General features: G+C 34.8%; 1 protein-coding gene across 1 annotated transcript in view; it reads left to right on the top strand.

Moving 5' to 3' along the window:
* EYS (eyes shut homolog) overlaps positions 1-16038 on the top strand; it is a 1685417-nt gene that overhangs the window by 495681 nt on the left and 1173698 nt on the right. Inside the window, exon 14 of the mRNA XM_033867388.2 lies at positions 14982-15241. Coding sequence (XP_033723279.1) covers positions 14982-15241 — 260 coding nt within the window. The remainder of the gene's footprint in view (positions 1-14981; positions 15242-16038) is intronic.

Raw genomic sequence — 16038 nt, 5'->3', positions numbered from 1 at the left:
ACAAGGACCTAGAAGAACTAAAGAACAAACAAACAGTGATGAACAACACAGTAACTGAAATGAAAAATACACTAGAAGGAATCAATAGCAGAATAACTGAGGCAGAAGAATGGATAAGTGAGCTGGAAGATAGAATGGTGGAAATAACTGTCACAGAGCAGAATAAAGAAAAAAGAATGAAAAGAATTGAGGACAGTCTCAGAGACCTCTGGGACAACATTAAACATAGTATCATTCCAATTATAGGCGTCCCAGAAGAAGAAGGGAAAGATAAAGGGTCTGAGAAAATATTTGCAGAGATTATAGTTGAAAATTTCCCTAACATGGGAAAGGAAATAGCCACCAAGCCCAGGAAGCACAGAGAATCCCATACAGGATAAACCCAAAAGTGAAAGTTTGCAACCACAGGAAAGACTTGGGAGTGTTGTCCATGGTTTGATATACCATATAAGACCAATAGTTTGATTTATTTCCTTCTTTCCTCCTCTCTCAACCCCATCTGTCCCAGCTTAATGAATTCTATAACAATATACTTTTATACTTCCATCCATCACATCTTATTAGAGTCTTTAGAGTTGAAGAAACAGCAAAAGAAAGAAGCCATTTACCTAATGCACTCCTTTATGCAATCATGTGCTTCCAGACCCTGATCTCAAATCCCAGTTAATACTACTCTGGAAATGACTCACCAGTAGGGATATAATATATTTTACTTGTGAAAATTTGGGAATTAATCAATATCTTATGGTTCATCATCACAAACATGACATGCACATGAAGACAGATCAGTGCAGAGACACTGACAACAGCTGTGTTGGGGCATCCAGAGGGAAAGCCTGAATCACCTGAAAGTCACCTGAAAAGGATTGGGAAAAAGGACCTTCAATAAGCACTCTTATTGAGTTTCTTCCAATATTCCTCATGTTTGTAATATTTCAAGAAATCTTAGGAAGTCAACATCAAAGATAGATATTTAAATTCCTTCAAATGTCCTTCAAGATTTGGCTCCTTTAAATACAGAAGAGTTATTGTTGGACATTCAAATATTTAGGATGAAAGTACATTGAAACGGAGAGACAAGAGAGCCTAAATATGGGAGGAATGTAAACATAATACTCAGGTTTTCTTTGTAAATTGAAAGTACAAAAACACTGTGCTTTATGGAACTCCTTATTAATCCAATACATCAAAGTCCAAGCCTGCAAAGTTTTGATGTCTGATACTATAGACATCTTTATGGTCCTGACTTGCTTATTCCAACCCTCTTGCTTTGTTTATAGTTTTCCCCAAAGCCTCCCTGTTTTCATTCCTTCATATGTCCAAACTGTATCTCTCATTCCAGATCAGTTTTTCTCACCATCTCCTTTATGGAATTGTCTCAAAATCTTTGACCTCACACTAGTTTTGTCTTTTTCATAAGAAATTCTTGGGCCCCTTATTGCCTCTACTTATAACAATAGCTATTATATTTACTTGCTATGATAAAATCATTAACTCTTTTGTATTAGAACACTGATTTTAGTTTTTCTGACATCCTTCAAAAGATACCGTACTGCGTTTTCTACTAAGTAAGACCTCAATATGTTTATTTTGAATTTAACTGAATTGTTGTTGTTGTTGTTCTTTTCGTAATCTTCTACATTTTGGAGTACTAGAAAGCAGTTGTTGCAATTTTTATTATCATTTTGTTTTAGAAAAATTTTATGTCATATACTTAAGTTATACTTTACTCTGAGGAATGCTGACAATAAAGTGATACATTTTCTTTATCAAAAAAAATAGTGGTGATCCAGGAGAAGCACTAATCTTATCTTCTATTTTAGATGTTTGAGGACTAGAGACCAGAATCTCTTTCACTATAGTAGGTCAGCTGCATTCAGAAGTTGCTATTCTGGGAAGCTTAGGATTTGTGTAAAGTTTATTGCAGCAGAAACCTGGAGGGAAAAGGGGTTTCTCTCTTGTGCAGCAGCTCTCTTCTTGCCACAGAGAAGAGAAGCACCAGAAAAAAAGATGAGCACATCCATATCATCACTATGGTGATGATGCCAAGCTAAGCAGAAAGTCAACTGATGGATGACAACTTGGCTGTCACTCAATCCCAGAGATGCCCTGCCAAGGAAAAATGAGATCGATATCAATCAGATTTCCAATGAATGATGTTAAAATGATTGAATTCCATCATATCACGTGGGCATTGAGGGGGTCCAAAGAGAATTCAGTCACCTTTTTTATGGACAAATACCATGCATAGATGGATATCTATATGTAAAAGATGAAACAGAACAAATAAAGGAATAAACAAGAATCATGGGCTGATAACACATGCTACAGAATAAAAGGAGGACTTGAAATTAGGAGGCAAAGCAAACCACTGAAAAAAAGTTATTTAATTTTAAGGGTATTGCATGTGCTAAGTGAAAAATTTGCTGGTACAGAATTGTATTAAGAAAAACATAAAATTTTTAATCTCCTACCCAACCCAATACTCAATATATCCATATTTAATAATAATGGTCTTAATCAAAGCACCCACTCTAATCCAGGTACTTTTCTAAATAATTTACAGGTAGTAGCTAAATTAGTCTCTACTTGAGAAAGATATTTTATTGTCTCAATTTTTAGGGACTGAGACTGAGAAATAACCTGTTCCAGTTTACAAAGCTACTATAATAAGGAACTTGAATCCAAAACATCTGATCCTCTGAGTATGTTTCATTCCACGTTTCTTACTACCTTTGTAAGCTTCTAAATTTTTCTGAATATACAGAAGTACATATATACAAACATTATGACACTATTGGAATCAAATTTATGTATTATATCGATTATATGTTATATAGTACTATTTAAAATGAGTCTCTTTCTACCTTATTACATAAAAAATATATCATTTAAATTGCTTATTTAAGATACTATGACCAGTGCCTTCTTAATGTTATTTAGATTTTTTTTGCCATTGTAAACAATGAAACAGAGAAGAACTTTGAACATATATGTTTGTGGTCTCGCATGCATGTATTTTTACGAGTAAAATGAAAGCATTTGGCATTCACTCCTGGTGAATGTATCACAGGTTTAAACTCCCTAGGATCAAACTCTGAGATGGAAATTGCCATGCTGGAGGTTTATTGTGGAGTGCTCTTGATATATGTGCAGTGTTCTTGTACATCATTTATATCACAATAAGGTTTTTGAAAAATAAAATAGCTGAGGGAGAGTAAAAGATGAAGAATTGGGCAGAAGCAAGAGGATGAACTGCCATGGAAAGACCCAGAGGCTCCCAATCCCACTGGACACTCTAGAGCAGAGATGGTCCTGTACAGTTGTCTCACTTTGAGGAATGGGGGCTTGGCATTTATCTCCCTGCATTGAGCAATCATTGGGTATGAGCTATCCCAAGAAAAGGGGAGAGACTTTGAGTGAAATGGCTCTTTCCAACTGAGGGAAATTCTCATAGCTGTCAGCCATCCATACTCCCAGGAGCCAGGGAAATGAGGGCTGCAGTCCCAGATTGGACAGCATCCTCTAGAACATGTAGTTAATGATATAGTTATGATGCACTTTAAAATGTGGCATGAGGATGAATCTTATGTTAAGTATTCTTACCACAAAACACACACACACTCAAAAGAACACAAGGATATTTGTGGGGAAGATGAGTATGTTTACTACCTTGATAATGGTGATGGTATCACAGGTGTATGCATATGTACAAACTCATCATTAAAGATGTGCAAATTTTTGTGTGTATCAATCATACCTCCCTATAAAGATAGAGAGATAGATGATAGAAAGATAGACAGATAGATAGATAGATAGATAGATAGGTAGATAGATAAATAGAAACCATATCTTACACCCTCAGATATATATATTTGTTTCTTATAAATTCTGTAAGATACTACTTCAGGAATCTGGTTAACTTTTATTCCTGAGATAAATTATAAGAGACAGATTAGTAGGATGAATTATAACACCTACTCTTGCATCTGGTCCAAAGGCCATAATTAATATAATTCATCCCCCCTTCCCCCATACACTTTGTATTCTCTTTACCATCAACTGGAATCTCTCTGGTCTTGCTCTAAACGTAGAGTCTATGTTATAATTCACCTACCAGAGCTTTCTATAAACTTTGTAAGATATCTTTTGTCATCACTAGTACCACTAACACCTCTCATACTACAGAGCCTGTTGAATCTCATGGTGCAACAGGCAAGTCTACTTGCACTTCAGCCTGAACATGTTGCCAAGTCTTCTACTCTGAGACTCATTTAAAGCCTCTAGCATCTATTTACCTAGGTGAATGGGTAAGAGCAGTATTTTTGCCATTAAATCCGGAGGCCTACCAAGTGTCATACTTCCTTTTTAGTGGTGCAACGTATAAGATGCAACAGTTTATCTTCACTGCACAAGGTAAAGATGCAATAATCTGTCTTTAATTTGGATGGTATATGTGGGCATGCTCCAGATCACTGGATCTCTAGCAACCTCCCTTATGTAACAGGACCCCAGTCTTCATAGGCTTTATCTCTCACCACCTAGAGCACATCCATCTTCAACAGGCCTTCATCATATTTGCCATTTGTCATTCATTCATTTGTCATTCACTAAGATAATAATAATAAATAACATCATCAGATCAAAACAACAATCTGCAGAAAGCCCAGACAGTCTACCCTCCTTTATATTATATTATTACAGAGAGTGGAAAAGATAGCTTAGCCCTGAGGCAAGACCTTAAATGTATACTGTTTTCTGTTCCAAATGAATATACACTGTTTCTGACCATCTTACCTGATAGGGATAGAAATTCTCCACATTCCTGGCCACATAGTGTGTATCTGAGTCAGTGCTAATCTGCTGGATGAAATGTACCCCATTTGGTAAACAGCAGCAGTCAAGCTATTACGTGGTTGAGCTTGAGTAGTCTTCCGCTGTCTCCAAGGTGATGCTTGTTTTTTGAAGGGACCAATCTGGTGAGTAGAGTGGAGAAATGATGGTGGACCCTCCTTTTGTCCTCAGAGCTGGTGCTATCTTTGCTTTTTCCCAGCAGTGTTATATTGCTTTTAATTTATGATATTGCCTGGAGAGTGGGAGTTTAAATGAGGAGACAGGTTCCAAGACTTCCAATTTGCATTCTCTATAGTTCTAATCCCCAAGCAAAGAAATGATGTGAGGGTTCTACCAACTAAAATGTAAGCCCAATTCAAGTATGTATTCAGGGACTGGGGGAATGACAACTGGAACCAGGGGACCTGCTGTGAGCTACACCTGGACCAGGTGCATTTATTACCTTGCTTCCATGTGCCCCCATTCTAATGTCAGGGCAATGAAGCTTCAGAAACCTAGAGGTCAATAACAAATTGAAATCAAGTCCAACATTCTCGAAATGTTTGGCACTCTTTCTCATAAATGTAGTTACAAAAGTCAACAGCCATAGGTCTTGTTGGTGGAATCATTACTATATCTTGCTATCATGTTGTAGGGTATTTTTTTCCTGGGCACTTAGCCTCTCCTTCAATCAGTGAAGTTGGGGTCTGAAAACTGGGCAAGGGATTATCATTTTTAGCTGGAGGGCTGCCCTCAAACTCCTAATTATCCATGCTTGATTCATCCAATCTACTCTGCCCCAAGAGAAAATGTGTTCTATTGTCTCCATAGTTCTCTGCGGATCTTGGACACTGACGGCCTCTCTAACCTTGGTGATAATTATAATTGTGCCCTACTTTCTCTGATGGTCATGAACCACCACCTGGTCATTTTAAATTTCCTATCATCCCTACTACTTATGGGATGCCAATTTTGGTAACATTATCTCCTATAATCAGACCTGGACTACAGGGAACAGCCAACACTAAGCTTCTCAGTGAAGCTGGAGCACCTCTGAAAACTATATATCTTATCACTTTGATAAGAAGGATGGTGTCTGGGTCCTCTGCAGAATATGGTCATTGTGTGACCTTATATAGCATCCATCGTTTAGCATGCTCATTTCTCTTAGCTTCTGATTTCTTTCTCCAGTGTTTGCCATGAGCATTCTTGTATATCATCTCCAGTTAATATGGACCATCAATTTCTACAAGCTTCCAAGACTGACTACAAAGTTCCAAGAAGGAAATAGGATCATAGATATACATACTTTCCATGTAGCCCCTGTGAGACACGTGGCCCTTGAGTGACATTTCTTGGAAGAGATTTCTCTGCCTCAACTTCCTTCTCCCTTTTTCTCTCTTCCTCATCTCTGTTTCTCTTATTTCTTTTTATAATCTCATACTTCCATTAAAAATAGATAAATATGGGTGCTTTCTATATTTTTTAAAAAGGAAATGTTCTAAATCTTACATTTTAATAAAATATTAATAGGTTCATAATAATTTCTATATGTCTAAATACTTGTTAACTTCCTTCTTAAGTAAGTTTATTTTCAAATATTTTTATCGTTGGCTAAGCAAAAATGTGCTGCTATTCATAATTAATCGAATTGTATGCATACAGTGTAGAACTAAGTGTGTATTATTGGTACTTAGTGTATTTGTGATGCATATTACTCCTTTTGGAGATTTTATATATATATATATATGGTAACAAATATAGCATTTATTGTAATGCTAGTCCCAACAACAAACCAAAGATTTATTCATTTCCTACTCGCTTATAGTACAATTTCTAAATGTACAAAAGTGCTATGGCTTTTTCTTGCTCAGTCAATTTCCTTCTGAGACTTAAAGTCTGGTGTTTATTAAATGTGGAGTTAAAATGTTTCTCCCTGTAAAACTTCTGACATACTGTGTACTTAGGAATTATTTTGCAAAATATTCATAAATTGGTTTAAGTTCCATATCTCAGTACTTTAGTTCCTTAAAGTAACACACTGCAGCCTGTTTTGTATTCTACTTGTCTGTCTCCTACTCAAATTGTACTTGAAAGAAAAAATACTTACATACATTAGAGTTTTTATTTATTCTTACACCATATTTAAAAGATGTATATGTATTTTTCAAGTGTTATTTGAATACAATTTGAACAAGTTGCATGTGTATAGTTTATAAACATTATGAATGCATATACACATGCATACATATACTTAAGTACAATTTTAAGGAGTAAAAAAGGTGCAAATATAAATTTGCGGGTGTAAATATAAAGGTGCAAATATAAAATATGAATATGTAGGAAATTATATTTAAAAGCAGACTTACATTAACTTGTCCAAAGGATCTATTTTGGGAAAAAACAAGGGCCAGAAGTAATAATTAATTGCTCAGGAAAACTGACACAGCATCAATTTTCTGTGTTTATACACACACACGTAACATCAAAGCAAAAAATGAAATGTAAAATACAAAAATTTAAAGATGTTAAATTTATATATTTTAAATATAAACTGAGTTTATGGTTAAAGATGAGTCATATAAGTGATTGTGTTACTCATGTTTATAGCTTAGCCATATTCCTAGATCGACAGGTAAACTCACAGAATGGTCTTGTAGTCAGCCTTTTTATACGTATTTTATTCAGATTATTGTTAAAGTCACTTTCAAGATTAATTTCTTATGCTCATTGTAGCTTAAAAAATCTACTGCAATCTGATCTTCTGTCTCAGTGGTAAGTGCTCCATCATTATGGTTTCCATGTTATAATCACAATGGCAAAAATGTTCAACTGCTCTTGCTGTCTGGAAGGAACATGGTTGGCTTTGGTTTTCTAGTCCCAGATTTAAGGTATAAACTTGGGTTTTCTTCCAAATACAGCATGAGTTTCATCAGAGTTATTTCAGGTTCTGAGTGAGTATACAAGAGGCCTGACCCACTGAAGCTCCTGCCTCTGTTTGTCTGGCTCTGCAGCTTATTGCTCTGAGATGAGGATGCTCTGAAGCTTGAACAAAGCCTTGTATTGCTTTTCAGGGCTGCTCACCTGTCTAGAGAACATCTTGAATTCAACAACTGCAAAAATCACTATTGATCAGTTGTCTTCTTACAAAGAACAGGAGATGAAATCATATAGAATATTGGAAACATAGATAATTGAAATAGAATTATACCAATGAAATATCCAAATAGTTCATTTGCATCAAAATGTACATTGCTTAAAAATATAGAAAATTCTTCCAGTATAGATAGATAACTTACATATAGATTTTATTTACAATGGATAAAGAATAGTATACTTTGCAAATTATAAAGTATATATCTTTAAAATATATATACACACACATATATGTGTATGTATGTGTATATATATATATTATATATATATATATATATATATATATATATATATATACACACACATATATATATATACAGTGAGGCTTGATAGACTGGATAGAAAAGATCTTTTCCTATTAATATTAAAATATAAATTCTTTCATTTAGAATATATACTCAATAATAAGGTCTTCACTCTCAAAAAATAAAAATAAAATTAAAAAAAAAAAGGTTTGTTTTCTATCTATCAAGCACTTGTTAGGTAATCAAACTAGTAGGATTCTTTCCTGCTTATTCTTTCACATTCAGAGATTCCATAAAATATTGAATAATGTATCGTGTAATACTGAGTGGCTAATTTTATATTTTTAATAAATTAACTTCGTGTTTTAGTAAAAAAGGCCAGTGTTAAACTTGATTGATGATAAATTATTCCCAGTAATACTTATTAGAATGGCCCTTGAATTTTTATCCCAAGCCTTGATTTTTCCACAGAGTCCCATTATTGGAATTTCTTACTGCACACAAGACAGCATCTTAAATTATGCAGTTAATTTAAGTTACAGTGTATTAAGCATCAGTACCCTCTCCTCTCCCTCCCCATCACTCCATTCCCAATCTCACCTGATGGCACTATTTTCTCTTCAACACTGAATTTAAAAGCCACAGAATCCTCCCCATTACCCACTCAGCCTCATCAGCTTATAATCAAGTGTTCTCAAGCCTTCATCAGAAATCTACTTCAAATCTGGTATACCTTATTAATGCCATTGTTTAGGTTCTTGTCATCTTTTATCAGCAATAAAACAATAGCTTCCTAAAAGATTTTCATGCTACCAACCTCTTCCTAATTTAGTCCATTTTCTACTCTGTAACAATCTGATTGTGTTACTATGGTACTGAAAAACAACAATAAAAGCTTAAATATCTTCTAGGGTAGGATGCAAAAAAAGTTTCAGCATTGCTGTTGCTGTTTTTTTCAACCTTGCCCTGCTGTAACGTTTTAGGCCAGCTCCCTCTATTCATTCCACCCATAACAATCTTCTCCTGTTACCAGGTCGGGTCCTTGCACTCTTTATCAATAGAAATTGATAAGAGGACAGATGAGGCTTTACTGGGACTCTGCTGTGGCAAAAACAAGCAACAGGTGTCCTTCTCACTCCCTGAGGGGGACGAACCAGTCACTTAAATGGCCATTCTGACTGGTGTGAGATGATATCTCATTGTAGTTTTGATTTGCATTTCTCTAATGATTAATGATGTTGAGCATTCTTTCATGTGTTTGTTGGCAGTCTGTATATCTTCTTTGGAAAAATGTCTATTTAGGTCTTCTGCCCATTCATCTCACACCAGTCAGAATGGTCATCATCAAAAAATCTAGAAACAATAAATGCTGGAGAGGGTGTGGAGAAAAGGAAACACTCTTGCACTGCTGGTGGGAATGTGAATTGGTTCAGCCACTATGGAGAACAGTATGGAGGTTCCTTAAAAAACTACAAATAGAACTACCATATGACCCAGCAATCCCACTGCTGGGCATATACCCTGAGAAAACCGAAATTCAAAAAGAGTCATGTACCAAAATGTTCATTGCAGCTTTATTTACAATAGCCCAGAGATGGAAACAACCTAAGTGCCCATCATCGGATGAATGGATAAAGAAGATGTGGCACATATATACAATGGAATATTACTCAGCCATAAAAAGAAACGAAATTGAGCTATTTGTAATGAGGTGGATAGACCTAGAGTCTGTCATACACAGTGAAGTAAGTCAGAAAGAAAAAGACAAATACTGTATGCTAACACATATATATGGAATTTAAGAAAAATAAATGTCATGAAGAACCTAGGGGTAAGGCAGGAATAAAGATGCAGACCTCCTAGAGAACGGACTTGAGGTTATGGGGAGGGGGAAGGGTGAGCTGTGACAGGGCGAGAGAGAGTCATGGACATATACACACTAACAAATGTAGTAAGGTAGATAGCTAGTGGGAAGCAGCCGCATGGCACAGGGATATTGGCTCGGTGCTTTGTGACAGCCTGGAGGGGTGGGATAGGGAGGGTGGGAGGGAGGGAGATGCAAGAGGGAAGAGATATGGGAACATATGTATATGTATAACTGATTCACTTTGTTATAAAGCAGAAACCAACACACCATTGTAAAGCAATTGTACCCCAATAAAGATGTTAAAAAAAAATAAAATAAAAAATAAATGGGGTAGGGGTGGGGGCAGATCTGTGGGTTGGGCTGAGGGGCGGCTTAGGTGGTGTGTCCAACCCTCAGTGCAAGGGCAATGTGCAGTACTTGCTTTTGCTCCAGACACCTCGGGAGTGGCAGTTGGTTTTTGGTCTTTTTGTATCTTCTTGTTCATAATTGCTCCCACTGCACATGAATGCAGTTATTTTTAGTTGCTTATAGTTTCTTTGTATTTTGTTGCTTGAGGAGACTTTTGTCCAGGTGCAAGCACTGCAGCAAAGGGTCCCAGGTCCCAGACTGTCTCACTCGTATGTTTTTACATCTTAACATTTTCATGTTGTTCTTCAGAGTAGACTTTATCCTGTTTTCTGACTTTAATGTTTACCAATAAAATAGTTTATTTGAAATAAATGTTACCAATCTGAATGAGCTAAATGCTTTCCCATTTTTTTCCAAGATAATTGCAGTGGTTAAGTCAACAGTAGTGACCATCTTAAGATTCATTATTAATATAGTTTTGTTGATGGTACCGCTGATGCTATAATTAAATGAATGAACAAACAGGCGAATGGATATAGCAAAAAAATAAAGATTGAATGACTTAGTTTGAGTAGCCCATATTTTTTATTTCTTCCTTTTTCTAGTAATAGTACTATTTTATTATTCACAGTTTTATCATTTCTTTTTCACCTGCTAGTTTTGTTTGGAATTTTATTTTGCATATAAGTAATGGCTGTAACAAACAATAAGTGAACTAGTTTGTATATGAAAAGATCCTTTTAAATTACATATATTTTTAGATTTGTATTTATAAGACTGTAGCCTTAAAACCTGGTATACCTGTGTAAAACATAGATAAATATTGCTGAACAATATTTAGTCACTGGATATCAATATTTATGGTAAGGTAAGCATGCAGAATGGTAAGTATTCAGAAGCTGGAATCTACTAAAACTTTTTAAGCTAATTTATTTCTTTCATGAATACTCTTTTTTTCCTATTTCATTACAATGACACTACTTTATTTTCTATTATTAGCTTTGGTTCTTTAAATCAACATTTAAGAATTGAAATGCTGTTCTTACTTAGAAGGAATCCAATGTGTTTATGCCAGTGGATTTTTGGTTCTCTCTCTAGGAAAGACAGCAAATTATAATATATTAGTCTACCATTAAGTACACACTAAATTAGTTTTCAAATATTTACTACTGAAATTGTATATTTGAAAACTCATAGAGTATGTGTTTTTGTTTAGTTGGTTTTTTAATCCATAAAGACTCTGGCTCTAGCTGTGCATTTGAAATATCCTGCCAGATCATACTGAATCCTTAAATTATTTCATGGTACACCTAGGAACCAGATTGAAGCTCTCACGTAAAATATATTTTTCCATCCACCAAGGACTAGCTTCTCTGGTATGTTCAAAAGCAGATTCAAATATATAAATGTATAGTCTGATTTTTAATTACTAGTAATGACTTTGTTCCTTGGAACCTTATTTTCTACAATATATCCACTGACCTACATAGGCTTTGGTCTCATCAATTCTGTTGATGCACCAAAGGCTCGATCCGCATAAGGACACCACATGAAATCTTGGCCACCTGTAATTTGAGACGATAAAACAAACCTTCAGTGCATATGCTAAATACTTAAGCATTGAAGATTATACACAGGGAACTCTTTTAAAATAATTAAGTTGCAATTATGTACTCATGAAAGAATACAAGAAAAAGAAAAACAAATATCTGTGCAACACCCCCTTAAAAGTAATTTCAAGTAAAATAAATGCACTGAAGCTACTTTTCTGAGATTTGGTTATGCCTAACTTTAGTGTTATTTCACAAATGTTGAATGATCTTATAATGGATTTGAAACCTGTAAAAAAAAAAAAAAAGAGGGAAACTGGGAGGAAGATGTCTGGCTTTCAGAGCTCAGGTTTGTTAACCATATGACCATATGACTTTGGATAAATCACTTGTATCCTTTGTACTTCAAGCCATCTCATTTGTATAGTGAGAGTAAGAATAGTTCTACTAATTTCAAAGTTTTATTGGAAGTATCACATTGTGTAATATATTTGACAGTTGTGACAAATAGGATGTAATTTGAAAAATGAAAATTAGCACTAGAAATTGAAGCAATACTCATTTTCGAGATGCATATTTTATTTAGGCATAAATAGGGTAAAAAATGTTTTTTTTTTAATTCTGTGACAGCACCTCGTAACCACTTTGGGTAACTGGGCAATGTTGATGTCAGGATCTATATACACTTTTTATTCATTATCTCATTTAGTCTTTACAACAATTTGCTGAGATTATCAAATTCATTAAGCTCATCTATATGATTCTAACTAAAGACCTTATATTAATTAATATTTATAATATTTTCAACATATATTATATACCTGAGAGTATGGAGATACAGACAATTCTTACACATCAAGGAATCAGAGCTTAATAGTGGAGGAAAGCCATGCAAATGTTCATAATACAAGGTAATATATGTGTTGAATTCTTAAAGGGTGTGGCAAACACATTTTAGAGCAAGTGAAGGCAGGTGCAGGATTAGCAAGTAAGTGATAGTATTGCCTTTTCTGGAAAATTTTCAGTTTTACTAAGTGACATAGGAGATAATCAAAGATGAACAGAAGAGCACCTGAGACACTTTTGTAAGTGAAAGAGTACCCTGTAAATAATTATATTTAACAATAGGCCTAAGCCAGGACTGTCTAGGGAAATGAGGATGGATAGTCACCAAAATAATGTCATTATTTTTTTAGAAAGAAAAATGAAAGTATCAATTATTTTTACTCATTCTTAAGGGAAATAACATATTCAAAATATATATTTATATTTCAAAGGTATGAATTGTTTCAGTTGTAAAGTTTGCCTTATGCAAACATACCTTACAAAGAAATATTCAATTTGCATGGTAGCAATCTCTTTCTGCACATTACCAAATTAAAAAAAAAAATAATAGCTGTAGAATCCACTGTTTTTTCTTTTTTTTTAGACTGGATTTAATCTTATTGAACTAGTAGACATATTATTAATCAATTATGACTCCAATCATCTTACCCCCTATTAATTTTAGTATTCGTTTCAATGGCAACTATATCTATCTAGAATTCAAGCTCATGAACAGGTGCAAGCCAGTCATTCAGCTCTCTCCTCTCACTGTACTGGTATCTTCTGTATTTATTAATATGGAATGGTCTAAACATGAGGTTCTTTCTTTCCCTTACTCTTTCTTTCTTTTCTTTCTTTCTTTCTTTCTTTCTTTTCTTTCTTCTTTCTTTCTTTTCTTTCTTTCTTTCTTTTTTTTTCTTTCTTTCTTTCTTTCTTTCTTTCTTTCTTTCTTTCTTTCTTTCTTTCTTTCTTTCTTTCCTTCCTCCCTCCTTTCTTTCCTACCTTCTTTCCTTCCTTCCTTCCTCCTCCTCTCTCTCCCCTCCTCTCCTCTCCTCTTTCTTTTAAGCAAGATATTGCTTATCATGAACAAATTAGATCTTTCAGCAATGTAATACTTTTATAAAGTTATCTTAACTATCTAAACTATCAGCAACGGAATTTTTTTTCTCTAAAAACAGTTCTTCTAGTATCTTCTGTGCCTTGTCCCATGATGTGCTACTTGCCGATGGTACATTTACTCACAATTTGGGGCTCTACCTGCCCACAGACTGACACCTGCTCTCTCGCTGAACCTGCCCTCAGTGTAAAATTGATGTCCATTCAGTCAGTAGATCAACAATACTCACATTGACTCTGTGTCTGCAGATTTCATTATTATCTGTTCATTTACCTTATTTGAATAATACTTCGTGTGGAAAACGCTTTTTCCTACACTGTTAGAATCCTCCTGCTCTTAGGAGCAGAACTAGCCTGGCTTGATGGAAAATGTTTGGCTAAAGTGCTTTTTGAAATCAAAATTTCCAAGAGAAATTTGAGAGAGACTGAGCTAGAGTCTGTGATATATAGACAAACATCCGAATTCTTTACTTTTTTTGTTTGCTTTCTCTTCAATTTTCCTACATTATTCATATATTAATAGAAAAGATGTTTTTTAAAGCTTACAAAAACTGAAACAAAAACAGCTACTTAACATAAAGTATCACCTTGTGATAAATACTCTGGTGATTTGAAGAATCACATGTTGTTAAAGCAATTGAATTAAATATCATCTTAGGCTTATAAACAGTGATCCTATCTGTGAAAATTATTTTACATGAAAGAAATACTTGAGGAAATGTTCTCAATTGTTATTTCAGCTCAACAGTTCCTAAAATTGCAATTGGCAGCCTTGTTGTTCTCAGATACGTCTCAGTGGCCTATGTTAGAAATTTACCAAATGCTTCTTAAATCTCTATCAGCCAATAAAGTCAGTTTGGCAGTAACATACATTAAGTTGTCTCAGGAAATTAGGCAAACAATATTTTAAAATATGTGTAATTTATTAATCTTGTTATAAATGAGAAAATGTCACAATTCGTTCAATGTAGTCATTACATTGAAAATGTGAAGAAAGAATTTGAAATAGTATGGTTAATATTTCTTAAATATTCATTTCAGCTGTGACTGTACATCTGGATGGACTGGACAGAATTGTAGTGAAGAAATAAATGAATGTGACTCTGACCCATGCATGAATGGAGGTCTTTGTCATGAATCTTCCATCCCTGGGCAATTTGTGTGCCTGTGCCCACCCTTTTATACTGGAAAATTTTGCCATCAACACTATAACCCCTGCGATCCACTCAGTGATCCTTGCCAAAACAATTCAACATGCTTGACTTTGGTAGATGGAAATCATTATTGCATTTGCAGAGAAGGTAAGGGCTTATATTTGTTTTAATGTTTGATCTCATTGTTTGTTTTGTCCATATAGGCTAGTAGCTTCTTAAGAATGGGTGAGAGAAAGATCTATATATGGGGGAATATCTGACTCCAAACTCAGATATATAAACATACTGGGGAAATAATATAAAAAGTTAACCTGAATAGCATGGGGGGAAAGGAGAGACTTTATAACTTTGGTTCTTTTTAAAACTAAGTTCTTTCAGAAATCCTCTCTTATTCTTTGTTAACAGTCTTTCTTTCCTGAATAATTTTCTCCATGTAGTGTTCCTAACAACAGCAGTGGTTAGAAATGGGCATAGGTTCAATCTACAGTAATCAAATGCTTCACTATATCTTTTCTCATGGAGCATCACTTCTTTCTGCTTAGATTGCTAAACTAGTATCATGTGACTCTGGTGGCTACTTTGTACAATAAGAGAGATCCCATGTAAGAGACAGAGAATGGGCAGATCAAATGACATCATTGGAGCCCCTGGACCCTGTCACACTTGAAGCCAGGCTGCTTCTGGCTTCTTGGGTCGTATCAAACAATAACGTAATTTATTATCATTAAAGATGATTGATTGAGATCTCTTCAGTTGTAACTGGAAGAGGTCTGGTTAATTTGCAGGAGCTCTGAGTAAATGTTTGCTGCTCCTGTATTGTGGGCTATGCAAAAGCTATTACCATCTTCAGCGGGAATGCTTCTGCCATAAAATTAGCCCATGGTCGATTTTTGGCATAACTGGAATGTGTCATAAACATAATATATATATAAAAAAACAGCTAT

This window comes from Tursiops truncatus, chromosome 12 (assembly GCF_011762595.2).
Source record: "Tursiops truncatus isolate mTurTru1 chromosome 12, mTurTru1.mat.Y, whole genome shotgun sequence".
Taxonomy (NCBI): domain Eukaryota; kingdom Metazoa; phylum Chordata; class Mammalia; order Artiodactyla; family Delphinidae; genus Tursiops; species Tursiops truncatus.
The sequence above is the reverse complement of the archived record's forward strand: the minus strand, read 5'-3'. Positions and strand labels throughout refer to the sequence as shown.